General features: G+C 44.0%; 1 protein-coding gene across 2 annotated transcripts in view; it reads right to left on the bottom strand.

Moving 5' to 3' along the window:
- Positions 1-20,000, bottom strand: part of LOC113814042 (PAS domain-containing protein cky-1) — a 115,288-nt gene that overhangs the window by 40,232 nt on the left and 55,056 nt on the right. The window contains exon 3 of one of the 2 annotated variants that reach the window (XM_070144115.1): positions 14,867-14,946. In XM_070144115.1, the coding sequence (XP_070000216.1) occupies positions 14,867-14,946 (80 nt within the window). The remainder of the gene's footprint in view (positions 1-14,866; positions 14,947-20,000) is intronic. The other variant, XM_070144116.1, reaches the window with a different exon arrangement.

The raw sequence follows: 20,000 nt of genomic DNA, 5'->3' as shown, positions 1-20,000 counted from the left end.
CCTTCCTTCAATCATTCTCTCTTCCTTTCCTCTCTCTCTTTCCTTCGCTTCCTTCAATTATTCTCTCTTCCTTTTCGCGCCATTTCTCTCGGTTCGTGAAGAATGCGATCGCACTGCCATCTGACGGCGGACAAGCGCACCACCCGGGGAGGCGAACGGAACAGCCGCAAGACCCGCCGTGACAGCTGGTTACATGAGGGGGGAGAGGGGGAGGGAGGGGAGGAGGGAGAGGGGGAGGGAGGGAGGGAGGGAAGGAGGAACGGAGGGAAAGAGGGAGGAAGGGAGGAAAGGAGGGAGGAAGGGAGGAAAGGAGGGAGAAAGGGAAGGAAGGAAGGAGGGAGAATGGGATGGAAGGAAGGAGGAAGGGAGGGAGAATGGGAGGGAAGGAGGGAGAAAAGGAAGGAAGGAGGGAAAGAAGGGAGGAAGGGAGGGAGAAAGGGATGGAAGGATGGAAGGGAGGGAAGGAGGGAGGGAGAAGGGAGGTAATGAGGGAGGGAAGGAGGGAGAAAGGGAGGGAAGGAGGGAGAAAGGGAGGGAAGGAGGGAGGGAGAATGGGAGAAAGGAAGGGAAGGAAGGAGGGAGAATGGGAGGGAAGGAGGGAGGGAGAAAGGGAGGGAAGGAAGGAGAGAGAAAAGGAGGGAAGGAGGTAGGGAGAAAGGGAAGGAAGAAGGGAGAAAGGAAGGAAAGGAGGAGGGAGAAAGGGATGGAAAGAAGGAGGAAGGGAGGGAGAATGGGAGGGAAGGAGGGAGGAAGGGAGTAAAGAGGGAGGGAGAAAGGGAAGGAAGGAGGGAGAAAGGGAGGAAGGAAGGAAGTAAAGGGATTATCAGAGAGGGGGGGGTGAAGGGGATCAGAAAGCTAGCAACTAAAGAGCAAAAAAAAATCAAATAAAATATATTTCTGAAAGTGACAAGAGAAGATATATTGCGGACTGAGAGAGAAATACCATTATTCTTTATGATTTTTATATTCCTCATTGCAGTCATACTCATCATCATCATTATCAAACTAATTTGTATGAGCATAATCATTACTATCATTATTATCGTCATTATTATTATTATCATCATTATCGTCATTATTATTATTATCATTATTATCGTCATTATTATTATTATCATTATTATCATTAATGCTATTATCATTATCATCCTTATCATGTTTATAATCATTGTCATCTTTATAATCATTATCACCAGTGAAATTATGAACATAATTATTTCAACATAATTATTTCTTCTGTTGTCATAGATAAAAGATTAAAATGTTCAGGTATAACAACTATTCCTTTCGTATCTTACAGACTTTGTTTCACTCTGCAACTGCAAAAGGCAAATTTACAAAAAATAAATATCTTCAAAATAAATATCTTGACCTAAGATCGGGGCGTCAGCTTTTAAGAAGTGAATGCCAAATATAGCATTTCAATTAGTGGCCTAGAACTGACTGAAAACATTCTTAAAAATGCCTTTGTTGATGGTACGGTGTCATTTTCGTTATTGATATCAATGCTATAATTTTCATAATCGTGTCTTTGTCACCAACATTGTCATTATCACTCTTACGGATATATATCATCAGTATTACTCATATCAGTGTATTTGTTTATTTATAATTGCAAATCCAAGAAGTATATGTGTTACACGAACAAAAAATACAAGAACAAATAAACAGCAAAATAAGAGGAAGGAGAAAAGATATATCGAACATATGTAGAAAATACGGTAACAAAACGAAATTAAATAAAACAGTTATACAAGATACGAAACTCAGACAAAACGCACCTAAATCGAACAACAAAATCGCTGAAATCGCAAATCGTGTTATTTTCACAGTCCTGCCGATCGAATGCCTACCATCTTAGGTTAGTTTCACCAGTAGCGATTCTCGACACAAAAACCTACAACAAACAAGCAAATTACAATAGAGAGAACAGATAATACAAATACGGTTTAGAAATCCCCATCATTACCACTGGGCCGATGAGTGAATGCCTACCAGGAGGGTTAGTCTCACCGTGAGCGGTTCCCAGCACGACGAGGCCGCCATCACGAATCTGTTGCCGAATTACATCACGCAGGTTTGTGATTCTCTCTCTATCTCTTTCTCATTTAATCGTCTCGTTATATTTCATGTTATTAATTGTCTTTTTTCATATTTGTCTGATTTTTAAGCGGCAAATTTCGATCTAAAATGGCAATGAGACGTTAATTCGTACAAAAAACGCGTTAAAATCACCGCAGCTGTTGATTCGTCTGTTAAGAAAGCGTTATTATCACCGTTTGAAGATATTTTTAGCAGTCACATATATGGCGCGATTTTGTACATATTTACGGTGGGAAATTTACGATTATTTTGTTTACTTAACAATCCTGGAAGAAGAAGAAAAATGAAGGAAGCGAGAAACGAAGAGAAGCAAAGGGTACAAGTGGAAATAAAAAATAAGAAAGGAAGAAGAAAAAGAAAATGAAAGAAACTTGGAAGTTACAAAACAAGAACAGAAGAAAGGAGAGAAAGACGAGAGAGAGAAATGTAAGAAAGAAGAAGAACAGGAAAAAAACAAAAGAAATATATACACGAAAAGCTAAAAAAAAAAAAAAAAAATAAAAAGAAAACCCGGAAAAAAATATAAAGAAAGCTGAAAATGGGAGAAGGAAATATAACAGGACAAGATCAGAAGAAAGAAGGGAAAAATAGACGAACACAGAAAGAGGAAAAGACCAAAAGCAAAAATGGAAAGAAGAAAGAAAGGAAAAAAAGACGAACACAGAAACCGAAAGAGGAAAAGAGCAAAAACCAAAATGGAAGTCTCGCTAACACACCATAACACAGGAGAACCAGAGATTGAGAGGGAGAGAACAGAGACCACACAGGCGAGTCGGCACGTGGAGGGAGGCGGAAGGGGGAGGGGGAGGGAGGAAGGGAGGGAAAAAGAGAGGTAAGAAAGGGAGAGGGAGGGAGGGAAAAAGAGAGGTGAGAAAGAGGGAGGGGAGGGAGGGAGGGAAAAAGAGAGGTGAGAAAGGGGAGGGAGGGAGGGGAGAGAGAAAGAGAGGTGAGAAAGGGGGAGGGGGAGGGAAGGAGGGAAAAAGAGAGGTAAGAAAGAGGGAGGGAGGGAGGGAAAAAGAGAGGGACAAAGGGGAAGGGGGAGGGAGGGGAGGGGAAAGAGAGGTGAGAAAGGGGGAGGGGGAGGGAGGGAGGGAAAGAGAAAGGTGGGAAAGGGAGAGGGGGAGGGAGGGAGAGAAAAAGAGAGGTGAGAAAGGGAAGAGGGAGGGAGAGATAAAGAAGGGAGTGAGGGAGAGAAAAGGAAAGGTGAGAAAGGGTGAGGAAGGGAGGAAAAAAAGAAAGGTGAGAAAGGAAGAGGGAGAGAGGAAAAAGGAAGGGAGTGAGGGAGAGAAAAAGAGAGGTGAGAAAAGGAAAGGGAAGGGTACGAAAGAGAGAGGAGGGAGGGAGAGAAAAAGAAGGAAGTGAGAGAAAAAGCAAAGCAAGAAAGGGAGAGAGAAATATATGAAAAAGAAGGTAGGGAGAGAGAAAAAGAAAGGAGAGAAAGGGAGAGGGAGGGAGGGAGAGAAAAGAAGGGAATGAGGGAGAGAAAAAGGAAAGTGGGAATGCAAGAGGGGGAAAGAAAAGGAGTGAGCAAGAGAGAGAAAAAGGTGAGAAAAGGTGAGAAAGGGGGAAAAGGGGGGAAAGGGAGAGAAAAGGATATGAAAAAGAAGGAAGGGAGAGAAAAATAAGGAGTAGGAAAAGGGAGAGTGGGAAGGAAGGGAAATAAAAGGGAGGGAAGGAGAGCAAAGGAAGGTGAGGGAGAGAGAGAGAGGGAAAAAATAGAGGGGGCAATGGGTAGAGAAAGGAAGGAAGATATATTATAACAGACGGAAAAGATAGAGATATAAAAGGAGAAAAAGAAGAAAGAAATAGGCGGAGGAAACAGAAAGTAATGGAAAAATTTGCAGACAGACGGAAAGAAAGTGAAAAGAGGAAGACAAAAAATATTAACCTAGAATCGGAAGGAAGAGAGAAAAGCGGTTTGAGAAACTCTGTCAAAGGAAATTAAAATAAATCATTCGTTGATTTTATAAATATTTCTGTACGAATTCGGACATTGCCTAATTACAGGTGACATATCGCATATACATATACATACATATGTATATATGTATATACATACATATATATATATATATATATATATATATATATATATATATATATATATGTGTGTGTGTGTGTGTGTGTGTGTGTGTGTGTGTGTGTGTGTGTGTGTGTGTGTGTGTGTGTGTGTGTGTGTGCGTGTGTGTGTGTGTGTGTGTACATATATATATATATATATATATATATATATATATATATATATATATATATATATATGTATGTATATATTCATATACATATATGTATACATATATATATATATATATATATATATATATATATATATATATATATATATGTATATTTATTTATATTTATATATTTATTTATTCATTTATATATTTATATAGTTATATATATATATATATATATATATATATATATATATATATATATATATATATGTATATATATATATATATATATATATATATATATATATATATATATACATATGAATAGCCCCGCGCCCACTCCGCACAGCCCCCGAGCAGGTGTCGGGCGGGCGGCGCCCCCGACGGCGAGGGTGAAAGCGCCCACGACGGCCAGCCACGAGGGCGGCGATCACCTCTCGCCCTCTTCACCTGTGGCTTTTTATTTTGTTTATTTTTTTCATATTTGTTTTTTTTTATGTAGATTTGTATTACTTTTTCTCGCAATCGTTCTCTTTCTTTTTTCTTTGTCTTTCTTTCTTTTTTCTTCTTATTTCTTTGTCTTTCTTCTTTTTTCTTCTTATTTCTTTGTCTTTCTTTCTTTTTCTTTCTTATTTCTTTGTCTTTCTTTCTTTTTTCTTTCTTTGTCTTTTTTTCTTTTTGTCTTTGTTTATTCATTTATCTTGTGATTTGTTTACTATTTCTTTCTTTCCTCTTTCTTTCCTTCTTTTTCTCTCTTTCTTTCTTTCTTCTGTCTATCTATTTATTTATTTACAATTTCTCTCTCTCCTCCTACCTTTCCGTCTTTCTATTTCATCGTGTTTGTCTAAGTTATTATTCATTATATTACGTTTTCGTTTATTTTGCCTCATTTAAATATGAAACGACGTAATATCACACGAAAAATATGATAATGATATTAGATAAACAGGCATAAAGTATATCATTTCATAATTAAACTTGTAGAAACACATGTGGAGGCTGATATACTCACATGCAGATAGTCACCCCGCTCTTTCAAATATATTAAAATACGATAATCATATTTATACATTTCAGTTGCTTGTAAATACACTTTTACTTCCTTCTTCTCCCTCCATACACTCAGATACGTACATGTACACAAATTTAGACACGCTTAGGCTTACATACAGATGGGTGCACGAACTTACATATGTTTATCCACACACAAAACCTCCTCCCACCCCCACCCCCACCCCCCTCATTCCCGACCCCCATACACGTAACATAGCCCCTCTCCCTACCTCCCCTACCCCTTCCCATATCCCCCCTATTCACCCCTTTTCTCCCTTCCCCCTACACACACAGACACATATGCATACTTACATACAATTTACACACACACACACACACACACGCTTCCACACCCCCTCCTCCCAACCCATATACCCACACACCTACCCAACCCATCTACCCCCTACCACCCCCCCCCCCAACACACACACTTCCACACCCACACACCTCCTAACCCATATACCCACACACCTACCCAACTTCCATCTACCCCCACACCTACCCAACCCATATACCCACACACTTCCACTCACCCCCTCCTCCCCACATATACCCCCAACCCATATACCCAACCCATCTACCCCCACACCTACCCAACCCATATACCCACACACCTACCCAACCCATATACCCACACACCTACCCAACCCATATACCCCCACACCTACCCAACCCATATACCCCCACACCTACCCAACCCATATACCCACACACCTACCCACCTACCCACACACACTCACACCCAGACACACACACGGGTATCAGGTGACACCCCGGGCGTCCCACCCATCCGTCTCCAACATTCCGCGAGTGACACCGAAGTCGCTCTTTATGTCGCGTCGATCTCGGACAAACTGTGTAAAACGCCACCTGGAATCTGAGGCAGCGGATTCGAACGTTCACTTGCCTATTGTCTCGTGGGGGAGGGATGGGGGGGGGGAAGAGGGGAGGGGGTAGGGAAGGAGGGAGGGGGAGGGAAGGGGGAGAGGGAGAAAAGGAGGAGGGAAGGGGGGGAGGAGTGGGGAAGGAGGGAATAGGGAGGAGAGGGAGAGAAGGGGGAGAGAGGGGAGGGGGAGGGAAGGGGGAGGTTGAAGGGAAAGAGGGAATAGGGAGGAGAGGGAGAGAAGGGGGAGGGGAGAAATGGAGAAGGAGGGAGGTTGAAGGGAGGGAAAGAGGGAATAGAGAGGAGAGGAAGAGAAGGAGGATGGGGAGGGGGAGGGAAGGGGGAGGTTGAAGGGAAAGAGGGAATAGGGAGGAGATGGAGAAAGGGTGGAGGGAAGGAGAGGAATAGAGGGAGGTTGAGGGGAAAGAGGGAATAGGGAGGAGAGGGAGAGAGAGGGATGGGGGAGGGGAGGAATGGAGAAGGAGGGAGGTTGAAAGGAGGGAAAGAGGGAATAGGGAGGAGAGGGGGAGAGGGAGGGATGGGGGAGGGAAGGGGGAGGATGAAGGGAAAGACGGAATAGGGAGGAGAGGGAGAGAAGGGGGAGGGTAGGAATGGGGAAGGAGGGAGGTTGAAGGGAGGGAAAGAGGGAATAGTGAGGAGAGGGAGAGGGGGGAAGGAAGGAGAGGGAGGGATTTTGGAGTTGTTGGAAAGGTTGGAATATGGAGGAGAGGGAGAGAGGGAGGAGGGAAGTGAGAGTTGGTGGAATGGTTGGAATATGGAGGAGAGAGAGGGAAGAAATGAGGGAATATGGAGGAGAGGGAGGGTAGAGAGATAGGAAAGGAGGGAATAGGGCGGAGAGGAAGGGAAAAGAGAAGGATTGCGAGAGGGAGGAAATGAGAAAGGATTGGGAGAGGGGAGATAGAGGGAAGAAGAGAAGGAGAGGGAAAGTTAAAGGGAGGATGGGAGGGATGGGAGAACAAGTGAAGAACAAATAAGGAAGGAGTGGAAGAGAAGGAAGGGAGAAGAGAGGGAGAGAAACACGGATGAGAGAGGACCTGCAATTGAAGGATTAGAAGGGAGGAAGGGAAGCGGGATGGAGAGAAGGAGGGAAGGAGACAAGTAGAACAGGTGTTACAAAAAGACTTTACTTGATGTTGGTATTTTGAATCATCTGTTTGTTTGTTTTCCATTGTATTGTTTTTCTTGTTTTTGTTTTTCCTTCTTTCCTTTATCATGGTTGCCTGCCTAAGGCATAATGTCTATTGGTTCTCTATCAACCTATCTTATCATCTAACTCTTTATCTACCTGTCTATCTCGTGATCTAACTCTCTGTCTATCCATTTCTATTTCCCGTCTCTTCATCTCTTCTCTTCTCTTCTTTTCACTTTTCTTCACACTCTCTATCTATCTATCTATCTATCTTCCTCTCTCTTCCCTCTCCCTCTCCCTCTCCCTCTCCCTCTCCCTCTTCCCTCACCCTCTCCCTCTCCCTCTCTCCCTCCCCCTCCTCTCTCCCTCTCCTTCTCCCTCTCCATCTCCCTCTCCCTTTCCCTCTCCTTCTCCCTCTCCCTTCCTCCCTTTCCTCTCCCTCTCTCTCCCTCTCCCTCTCCCTCTCTCCCTCTCCCTCTCCCTGAACCCCTCTCCTCAACCCCTCTCCCTTTCCCTCTCTCTCCTTCCCTCCTCTCCCTCTCCTTCTCCCTCTCTCCCTCCCTCTCCCTCTGCCCTTCTCTCTCCCCCTCCCCCCTGCCCCCTCTCCCTCAGCCCCCTCCCTCCCTCTCCCTTTCCCCCTCTTCCCTCCCCCCCCCCCCCCCCGCCTCGTCCGTGTGATCGGCCGCCCATAAAGTGTCGTCCGCCCGGCATTGTCCATCAGTCTCGCGGCCAAGTGTGAGGGTGAGGGATTTACGGCGAGACGTCCGTGCTGAGGGAGCCAGGGTGCTACCCCCTTCTCCCTGAGGGGGCCGCCCCTTCACCCTCGTGGAGCTGGGTTTTCTCGCTTATGAAGCTAGGGCCTTTTTCTTTCTTCACCCTTGTCAAGAGAGAGAGAGAGAGAGAGAGAGAGAGAGGGAGAGAGAGAGAGAGAGAGAGAGAGAGAGAGAGAGAGAGAGAGAGAGAGAGAGAGAGAGAGAGAGAGAGAAGGTCTTTTCTGTTTTAGAAACCTTCACCTTTCACCCTTAGGGAGCTTTGTTTTTTCTTAGAGTTTCACCCTTCATCCCTATAGAGCTCCCTTCTTCCTTAGAGAGCTTCATCCTTCACTCTCACAGATTCAGTGTCACTCATATTTTCATATTTTCCTTCACCCTGATGGAGCTCTTGTCTGCCTTAAGGAGCTTCCCCCTTCACCCTTAGTCACTCTCTCATGGAACTCTCCTGTCCCTTAGGGAGCTTCACCCTTCACCCTTATTAAGTCACTCTCTCATGGAACTCTCCTGTCCTTTGGGGAGCTTCACCCTTCACCCTTGTGGAGCTCTCATCCTTAGTGAGGACTTCCTACCTTCTACAGTTCCTTTTACCTTTCATCCTACACCCTTAGGATTTTTTTTCCCATAGGAAGCTCAATCACTCTTTACTCTAGTTTCAAAAAACACATCACCATCCTTTAAATTATTTATCGTAAATAGATAATTATAATTGTATGCCTTTCTTCAGCATTAAAGTTGATTATGAAGGCCATGCTGAGTTTCAGGATTTTCGTGTCTGAGAATGGCGTGTCGCGTTTCAGAAAGAAATATGATATTCTGAGATATGTTTGTATCTAAGTTGTGTGCTCTGTGCTTCGTTTCTTATGTAAAACTGAGATGTCTGATCGATGCTTAAGACTCCAATATACAAATAAATCACAAGCAGATATGAAAACAGAGGCAATCTTTAAGGGTCATGCGTACACACGAGCACGCACATACCCTTATTTGTCTACCTATCTATCTATTCATATGTATATAGATAGATGATAGAGAGAGAGAGACGTATATACATGCATACAGACACACACAGACACCCACACATGCACACACACAGATATATATATATATATATATATATATATATATATATATATATATATATATATATATATATATATATATATATATATATATATAGTGTTAGATAGGTAAACAGCTAGCTAGATAGATATACACATATATTTGTACACATCTTTTTCTCCCTGTCTATCTGTTTATCTCCTTCTGCGCCTTGCAGAAGAAAAAAAAAGTTATCAGTATCCACACTATCAGAGAAAGAAAAGAAAAGAAATGAAAAGGAAAAAAGAAAGAAAAGAAATGTTTCTGGTTCCTTGTCCGAATTTGTTGGATTACGGGGGGGGGGGGGTGACGACCACGTTCCGACAGGTGCCTCGTTGGAGGTTTCCCAAATGGTTTCATGTGTTGGTGTTTAATGGTTTGTGCAGACCCAGTGGAACCGTATTTCTCTCTCTGTCCGTCTGTCTGTCTCTCTATCTATCTATCTATCTATCTCTCACTCTTTCTCTCTCTCATTTACTCACTCTCTCTATCTATCTATCTATCTCTCACTCTTTCTCTCTCCCCTCCCACCCTCCTCTCTCTCTCTCTCCTCACCCCCTCTCTTTCTCTCTCTGTCTCTCTCTCTCTCTCTCTCTCTCTCTCTCTCTCTCTCTCTCTCTCTCTCTCTCTCTCTCTCTCTTTCTCTCTCTCTCTTTCCCTCTCTCCTCTTTATTGACCTGATAGACATGACTGTAAATGCTTCATTTCTTTCTTCTTTATTTTCCTTTTTTTCTTTCTTGGTAGATATGACAGTCGTGTTCCTGGCGCACAACTGAACCCGCAATCTTTCGGGTGCGAGCTGGCATTCGGCTCTCCTCTGCCATGCGAGGGATAAGAACACCGACAGATCCGACAAAAGAAAAATAACAGTCATTTGATGTCGGATTTCGTAAGGCTCTCATGCGGCGAAGTGCGCTCAGGTCGAGGTATAGAGAGAGAAGGGGGTGGGGGTGGAGGAGGTGGAGGGGGAGGGGGCGGGGGGGGCGATGGGGTGGTGAGGTGGGGGTCAAGAAGCAGGAGGAGCAGAGACCAGGCTCAAGATGCACGCAATGTAGAGTGCAACTTTGCTGCAACAAAGGCGAGAATTTGCTTTGCTGGGTTTGGGTTTCGAAGAGTGAGGTTCTGATGCACAGATCCTTTGGAGGAGGAGAAGCAAACCTTAACTGATAAACCAAAATTGATAATGATTTGTAGATTAATAGAGGACGAAGAATTATTAGTTTATTAGAATTAATCATTAATTATCAATTATCAATTATCAATTATTAGAATTATAATTATTAGTATAACAGAGGACGAAAAAAAATAACCATCAAAACCAGAATAACATGTCTAAAATTTTGTCGATTTGACCAAAATATCAAAATATTTGTTTCGGTAACTTCTTCTCAATGCTTTTCTTTTTTTATATTACGAAGGTATACATACTATTTTTCGTGTAATATCTGATGCATAATCATTGAAAAGGACCTATTACAGATACGTGAAAACTCAATGTCAATATAATTATTGGAATAAGGTATTTGATTGATAAGATTACTTGATCAAATATCCAATATGTTTTTATGCAGTTCCTTTGATAAAAGAACAGAAAAAAGTCATTTTGTTGCAAAGATTTCAACTTGCAAGGATCACATTTTTTATCCTAATTATATGTGTGTATGTTTATATATATATATATATATATATATATATATATATATATATATATATATATATATATATATATATATATATATACACATATAGATATATATATATATATATATATATATATATATATATATATATATATATACATATATATATATATATATATATATATATATATATATATATATATGTATATATATATATATATATATATATATATATATATATATATTTATATATATATATATATGTATATATATATATATATATATACATGTATATACATATACATATATATACAATATATATATATATATATATATATATATATATATATATATATATATATATATATATATATATATACAAACGTATACGTATACGTATGTATATGTGGATATAGATAGATAGATGTGTGTGTGTGTATATGTATACACACAACACACACAAACACACATATATATGTGTGTGTGTGTGTTTGTGTGGGTGTGTACACTATCTCCCCTTGTCTTTGCACATCCCCCTTTCCAATAATCCCCTCGACGCGAAGACGCGTGTCCATCGCCTCCCCCCCTTATCCCATACACCCCCCCCCCCCCGACCAGCACCCCCGCCCCTTCGATGACGTCACAATGCCCTGTTTGTCTCAGACGTCGACGCGGCGCCGATCCATTATGGCGCCGCCGCCGGAGCTGTCGCGATACCCATCACCCGAACGCCGTGCCCTCACCTGTGCCCTCCCCCGTGCCCTCACCTGTGCCATCCCCCGTGCCCTCCCCCGTGCCCTTATCTGTGCCCTCCCCCGTGCCCGCACCCGTCACCCGAACACCGTGCCCACACCTGTGCCAACATCCGGCTGTCTATTGTCTGTCAGTCGCGAGTGTTGGGCACCGCGAGAGACAGCGCTGCGTCGCGTGTCTGATGCTATCGAACTACGGGAGGCCGGAGGGGGGGAGGGGGAAGGGGGAGAGAGGGGAAAGTGGCGGGGAGGAAAGAGGGGGGCGGGAGAGTGGGGGATGGGGGGAGGGAGCAGAGGAGGGGGGCAGAAGAGTGGGGGAAAGTGGGGAGGAGGGGGAAGGGGGCGGAAGAGTGGGGGAAAGTAGAGGGGAGGGGGCGGGGGAGTGGGAGAAAGAGGTGGAGTGGAGGGGGGGGGAGGGGAAAATTGGAGGGGCGGAGGAAAGAGAAAAGAGGGTAGAGAAGGGACGGAAGGGAAAAAAAACGAGAAAGGGAAGGGAGCGGAGAGATGGGAGGGGACGAAGTACAGAAAGAGGGAGCGGAGAAAAAGGACAGACAGAGATGGACAGGAAAGAAAGGGAAGAGGCGGAGGAAGAAGGGTAAAGGATGGAAAAAAAAGATGGAGGAGAAGAAGAAAAGAGGAAGCAGGGGCTGGGAAAAAATAAAGGCTGGGGGGGAGACATAAGACAAAGGAAAGGACACCGAAGCAGAAGGAGAAGAGGAGGAGAGTGGTAAAACAGAGAGAAAAGGAATGCTAAAGAAAGGAGAATGGGAGAGAGCAGGGGAGAGATGAGAGAGAGGGGGAAAAGGAAAATAAAGATAAAAGTGGTGGAAGGAAAGAAAAAGAAATGACAAATGATGTTAAGGAAGTTTCCGGAATGCGATCACATTGTTTGACAGACGAAAGTGCTGTCAAATCCGTCTCAATTTCAGTGTCGCAACGCGCTTGACAGCTGTACACACACAACCACATAGACACACACACAGACACACACACACACAGACACACACACACACACACACACACACACACACACACACACACACACACACACACACACACACTCGCATATATATATATATATATATATATATATATATATATATATATATATATATATATATATATATATATATATATATATATATATATATATATATATATGTGTGTATATATATATATATATATATATATATATATATATATATATATATATATATATATATATATATATATATATATATATATATATATATCGTTTTATGTTTTTAGTTCTTTCGATATCCATATTTTCATAATTCAACTCAAGTTTTCTTTTCCTCTGTTTCTCTCACTTCCTTTTTTAGTCTTCTTTTTACTCATATTTGTTTTTCCTTTCCTCCTCCCTCCCTACATGTGCGCCCTTACTACATCTCCCTTTATCTTTCTATCTCCTCTTCCTCTCCTTCTCCACGTGTCTCGGCTTTCTTATCTCCCTTTCTGTTATCCGGTTCCATCTCTTCTCCCGAGACAGAGACACTGATCGCTTCATCAGATCAAAAGCAGGAAATGTGTTAATAAAAGTAGGAAGAATCTTTAACAATTTACAGTAATAGTAATTTTAATAACATCACGGATTGTATTTATTACCAATTTCATCATATATCAATAAAATAAGGTGGCTAGTCTATGCATAAAATGTGTTTAAAGAATAGCGTTTAACCTTCTCACGACATGCTGTATTTTCAGATTCTGTTTAGAAATTAATGATAGTAATATTAGCAATATGATAAGGATGATATGAATATGATTCACCAATAGATTATTTCAAATTATTACATTCATCATTAATTCCATAAATATTATAATAACTCTTACTATAATCATGAATATGTCTGATTATTTTTTGTTTTTTTATTGTTATTATTCTTTATCATTAGTAAAATTAACATAATCAGTATCGTCATCACTAGAATTATCAACATTTAGTCCCATCATCTTCACCACAAATGCCAATATCATCATTAATTATCTTACTATCCTCACCGTCACTATGAACACCATCCCCATAACATCAAGTCTAGCTCATGAATAAAAGTGTTCACCGCGATCTGAACACCAAACGCAACTCCTTCCTCTGTGGCTTATCTATTTGTTGGTTCTAATGATTAATTACAAGTATATTTTCTTATTTATATTGAGGGCTAAATGCAATAGACGTAACTCACTGAGATAGCAAAGACAATTCTAATCATAATATTACAGAGTAGCACAAAACCGGCGCTCGAATTTAATCACTTTCGTTTGGAGGCTCAAGGTTAGCTGAGGCTGAGTGAATAATATCATAGTTATGTTATTTCATATTTCTTTGCAGTGTAGAATCATCTGAAATAATCTAAAACGAAAACCGATACAATACAATGCACATTATTTACAACTCATCGTGTATAATATTCGAACCCTCAGCTTTTTTTTCTCTCTCTCTCTCTCTCTTTATTTTATTTTCTATTTTTATCTATTTATTTTTTTTTTTTTTTTAAGCAGAACGTTTCAGGGAAAGAGGAGGCTGACTTACAGTCGACATGAGGAGAGGCCGACCTCCTCGTTTTCTTCCTCCTCCTCCTCCTCTTCCAACGGTCTATCTAGTCTCATTTTATGTCACCTCGTACTCTACCCCTCAAACATTCCGAAATCCCCCAAATATCCCCAATCACTCCCCCCACAGACCCCAACATTCTCCTCCTCCATCTCTTTCTTTTCCTCCTCCTCCTCCCAGCTCTAACTTTCTGCCTCTACTTCATCCACTCCTCTCTCACCTCCTCCTCTAACCCCAACCTCCATCCACATCTCTCAACATCACCTTTCTTTCTTTCTTTTTCCTCTTCCTCCTCCTCCTCCTCCACCCCCTCTTCCAAAACCTAACTCTCCACTCACCCTCTTCTCTCCTCCTCCTCTCATCCTCCTCCTCTTTCTTCTTCCAACCCAACCTCCACCCACCCCTCTTCTCCTCCTCCTCCTCCACCCCCTCTTCCAATCCTAACCTTCACCCACGCCTCTCCATCCTCTTCCTCCTCCTCCAACCCTAACCTCCACCCACCCCTTCTCCTCCTCCTCCTCCTCCCTCCCTCCCTCCTCCTCCTCCTCCACCTCCATCCTCAGTCCTCCATCCTCCTCTTCCTCCACCCACCCCCCTCCATCCTCCATCCTCCACCCCCCCACCCCGCCCACCCCCACCAAACGCCCTCAGCCCAAAGAACTCACCTTCAGGAACTCCAGGTTGGGCGCCTCCGCTCGGCTTGCGGGCGTGTGCTTCATGGCTGAGGGAGAGAAGAGCGAGAAATCTGTTTTAGAAGAGTTTTCACCTGCTGTCAATTCGTGGGCCTTTGTCGATGTTGTTAATCGGGCGGATTAAAAGCGGTAATCCTGATGATGATGATGATGATGATGATGATGATGATGATAATAAGGAGGATAATAATGATAGGATGATGATGATAATGATGATAATAAAGAGGATAATAATGATAAGTATGCAAATGGTGATAATTATGATGATTATAATGATTATGATAAAGATGATAATATTGATAACAATAATGATGATGATAATGATAATAAAGATGATAATGATAAGAAGTATGCAAATAGTAATAATAATGATGATGATTATAATGATAATAAAGGTGTTAATATTGATAACAATAATGATGATGATTATGATACTACTAATAATGATTGCAGTGACTATTATGATTATGATGATTATATCTTAATCAAAATAGTGATAATGGGAAAATGATAATGGTCAATACTACTAATACGAAAAATAAAGGCAATAACAATGATAATGATAATAGCGATAATTATAATCCTGATGTTAATATTGTTGTTTTAGTTGTTTTTTTCTCTTTTTTTTTTTTTTTTTTTGCTTGTTTTGTTTTGTTTATTACTACTACCGTGTTTCCATTCTGTTAACGTCTTTGTGTTGGTTAAGGCGATCAAGATAAATGTAATGTTTTTATATTATAATTTTTATTTTTATCACTTCCAAAAAATGTATAACAAATCACGCACGTACACATTCTCATTTTCGTTCTCCCACACACGTTCCCCTCTCGTTCCTTCCCTTCTCTCCACTTCTCCAACACACTTTCTCTCCCTCTCGTCCACTCGCTTTTGGACCTCCTCTCCCCTTCCTTTCCCTTGTATATTCCTCTCTCATCTCTATCTGTCACTTCTTTACGTTTCCTTTCTTCCCTTCTTCCTTATCCCGCAAACATTCCCTTCTCTTCTTTCCACTGCTCATGATCCTTCTCTTTCTCTCCCCTCTCCCACATAAACACCTCAATCTTTCTCCTATTTCCCTATTTATATCTCCCCTCTTGCCCTCTTCCTTTACCCACATACGTACCCCATCACTCTTCACCTCTCTCCCTCTTCCCTATCCTTCTCCCTCTCTTTTCTCCCTTTCTCCCTCTCCCCAATACACATCTCCCTTCTTTCCTGCACTTCTCGCCACGTGAACATCCCTCCCCTCTCTCTGCCCGTCCCTATCCTACATAAGCATCCCTTCTTCTCCCCCTCCCTTCCCTCCTCACACACCCCGTCCTCTCTCCAACCCTCCACACTTCCCTCCCCCTTCCTTCCCCACACATAAATCCCTCCACTTCCCTTCACAAATTCCCGTCCCTCCACCCAACACAAGCTTCCCTCCGCCTCTCCTTTTCTTCCTCTCCCCATCCCACGCACAAACACCCTTCCCTACCCTCTCCACCTCCCAAACACACACAAACATCCCTCCCTCCTCCACCTTCCCTTTCCCTCTACCTCTCACTCCCCCTCCCCTCCCTCCCATCCCCTTCCTCTCTTTCCCCCTCCCACACACACACACACAAACATCCTTCCCTTCCCCCTCTCCCTTTCCCTCCCTCCCCGCCCCACACACCCACACAAACATCCCTCCCCTCCCCTCCCTTTCTCCCTCTCCCACCCCCTCTGCCTCCCCTTCTCTTTCTCCCTCTCTCCCTCCCCTTCCCCTCTCCCAATCCCCCTCCCCCTTCTCCCTCTCCCCACCCCATCCCCCTCTCCCATTCCCCTCCCTTCTCCCCTCCTTCCCCTCCCCTTCTCCCCTTCCATTTCCCCTTTCCCCCTCCCCTCCCTCTCCCCCCACCCCTTCCCTTTCTCCCTTCCCTCTCCCTCTCCCCTCTCCCCCTCCCTCTCCCTCTCCCTCCCAGCAACCCCATAGCAAATGCGCCGCGCCTTTGGACGTGATTGATCAATATTCTATAGTCTAATCGACTTGTCCAGATCGGCCGTGGGGGCCGTAAGTATTGACCCAAAAGGAAGGCGGGGGGGGGGAGGGGGAGGCGGGGGGAAGGGGAAGGCGGGGAGAGGGGGAGGGGGTAGAGGGTGGGAGGGGATGAATGTGCGATAGGAGATAGAGGGGGGAAGGGAGGAGGGAGGAGGGGGAGGGGATGAATGTGCGATAGCGGTTGGAGGGAGGGAGATAGAGGGGGAAGGGAGGGGGAAGGGGGACAGAGGGAAGGAGGGAGGGATGGGGGAATGTGAGAGGGGGAAGGGGACAGCGAGAAGGAGGGAAGGAGGGGGAGATTGAGGATGAAGGAGGGAGAAGGAGCGAGAGAGAGAGATGGGGAGAAGGGAGAAGAGGGAGAGAGAGACGAGGAAGGGGGATATTAAAGCAAGAAAAAAGAAGAGAATGGAGAGAATCGAGAAAAAGGATTGAAAGAAAAGGAAGATCAGTAAGAAGATAAGAGAACACACAATGTCTCGCTCTCCTTCCCTGTCTCTTATTCTCTCCCCATTCTTCCTCTCCTTTTTTACCCCCTTTCACTCCTTTCCCCAATTCGCTCCTTCCTCTCTCTTCGTTCCTTACTCCCTGTCTTTCTCGCCCTCCCCCATTTCCTCCCTCCTCTTTCTCCCTTCCTCTCCCTCTCATTCCCCTTCCTTCTTCCGTTCTTCTGGCCCTCTCCCTTTCCATCCTCCAATCCTCCTTCTACTACCCTCTCCCTTCCACATTCCCTTCGCAATACCATCCTCCCTCCCATCCTCCCTCTCTCCCTCACTCTCCCTTCCTCTCCCATCCTCCCATCCTCTCTCTCTCTCTCCCTCCCTCCCATCCTCCCATCCTCTCTCTCTATCCTCCCTCCCTTATCCTCCCTCCCCTCCCATCCTCCCTCTCTCTCTCTCCCTCCCACCCTCCCTCCCTCCCTCTCTCTCCTCCCTCCCTCCCATCCTATCCTCTCTCTATCCTCCCTTCCACATTCCCTCCCTCCTCCCATCCTCCTCCTCCCAACCCTCCCATCCCTCCCATCCTCCCTCTCTATCCTCTCTCCCTCCCCCTCTCTCTCCCACCCTCCCATCCTCTCTCTCCCACCCGCCCTCCCATCCCCTCCCTCCCTCCCCCGCCCCCTCCCCGTCGCCGCGAGAGTGTGTGCTTTACCGCCCAGTAAGAACCGGCCTCGGACTACGATAATAGCCCAGATAAGAGATGCTGGCGCTGGGCGTAACCTATCAGTAGCCAGGTATGAGGCAGGAGAAGGTGCGAGGTGCGAGGTGTGAGGTGTGAGGTAGGAGGGCCATTGTTGAGGCTGGAAAGAGCTACCGAAGCGTGGTACAATGTGGTGAATTAGAGGGCTTGGGGTGGGGTGTTTTGTGCATAGGGTGGGTAGGGGGAGGGAGGGAGGGAGGGAAGGGAGGAGAGGAGAGAAGGGGGAGGGGATAGAGAGAGGGAGAAGGGGAGGGGGGAAGTGAATGAATAGAGAAGGGAAGGGGGGCGGAGAGAAGAATGAGAGAGAGAAGAGGATGTGAGAGAGGAGGGTTAGGGAGAGGGAGAAGGGAGAAAAGCGGGAGAGGGAGAAGACAGGGAGAAGAAGAGGAGAAACAATAGCTGGCTTGTTGATTTTCTTTCCTCGCTTCTTTCATTTTTCTCTCATTCTTTCTTTGCGTTTTATTCTAATTTTCTTATGGATTCTCTTTGGTAGGTTGTCTGTATATCTACCTATCTATCTGGCTACCAATTAGTCAATCTACCCGGCTCCTTATCTATCTACCTAGCTATCTAGCTGTCCATCTATCTATCTATCAAACTACCAACCCATCCACGCATTTCCTTACATCTATCATCGCCTTCCATGACCCTATTCCCTCTTATCATATCTATCTTCCACTATTTTCATCACAATTTATCTATCCATCTATTTACAGAAAGCAGAAGGGGGGATTCCCAAGGGCACTGCAGTCGGCTCCTTGATGTGAATTTCTGATTATGTGGTCGTATCGATTCTTCGGTTAGATTCGATATTCAACGGGGCATCTCCCTTGCTTCGGCCGCGCGGTGTGGGAGGCGGGTTCACAATGCATATGCAGCTGCTCTGGCTATCGTGGTCTGTCTCTCTCCCTCTCGTCTTTCTTTCTTCCTTTGGTGGGGTTTTTCTCTTTCTCTCTCTTTCTCTCTCTTTCTCTTTCTGTCTTGCTTGTCTTTTTTTCTCTGTGTTTCGATGGTTCTCTCGCTCTGTTGTTTTTTTGTTGTTTTTTTCTTATAATCTTTCTTTTCTTTTTTTTTTTCTTTCTTCTCTCTCTCTCTCTATCTATCTATCTATCTATCTATCTATCTATCTATCTATCTATCTATCTATCTATCTAATCTATCTCTATCTCTATCTTCCTGCGTGTGAATGTGTGTGTGGACATGCTTGTGATCATGACAGTGAAACCATATTGTCCTCCTATTAAGATTTTCGCCAATAAGACTACGGAACCTGCACGCCTAATGTCACCTGGTGCCGCCTAAGAGAGAGAGAGAGAGAGAGAGAGAGAGAGAGAGAGAGAGAGAGAGAGAGAGAGAGAGAGAGAGAGAGAGAGAGAGAGAGAGAGAGAGAGAGAGAGAGAGAGAACGAAGAGGATGAGAGAATAAGAGAGAGGGGGGGGAGGGGAGAGGGAGATGAAATGAGAGAGAAAGTGAGAGAGGAAGAGAGATATTGAGAGAGAGGGGGTGCGGGGGGAGAGAGAAAGAGAGAGAGAGGGGGGTGAGATAAGGAGAGGGAATGAAAGAGAGAGAGAGAGATAGAGGGGACGGGGGGAGAGAAAAAGAAAACGAGACAGACAGAGGAAGAAAGACATGAAAAAAAAGAAAGAAAGAAAGAAAGAAAAGGAATAAAGCAGAAAAAAAGATTACGAAAAACAAGGAAGGAAATAAACAACACATAAATATTCCACCCTCCCTACACCCTCAAGTGCACCAAAACCACACACAGTAGCACTATAAAGCCACCACAGCCCAGGACGCCCACTTCACGCCCATAATCTGTATGTGAAAGTGACAGGCGGGAGGAAAAGCCAATCCTTCGACCGACTATTTCGGTCTCCTTCTGAGTCG

This window comes from Penaeus vannamei, chromosome 31, assembly GCF_042767895.1.
Source record: "Penaeus vannamei isolate JL-2024 chromosome 31, ASM4276789v1, whole genome shotgun sequence".
NCBI lineage: Eukaryota > Metazoa > Arthropoda > Malacostraca > Decapoda > Penaeidae > Penaeus > Penaeus vannamei.
Note: the sequence above shows the minus strand (reverse complement) of the source record. Positions and strands in the feature narration are given on the sequence as shown.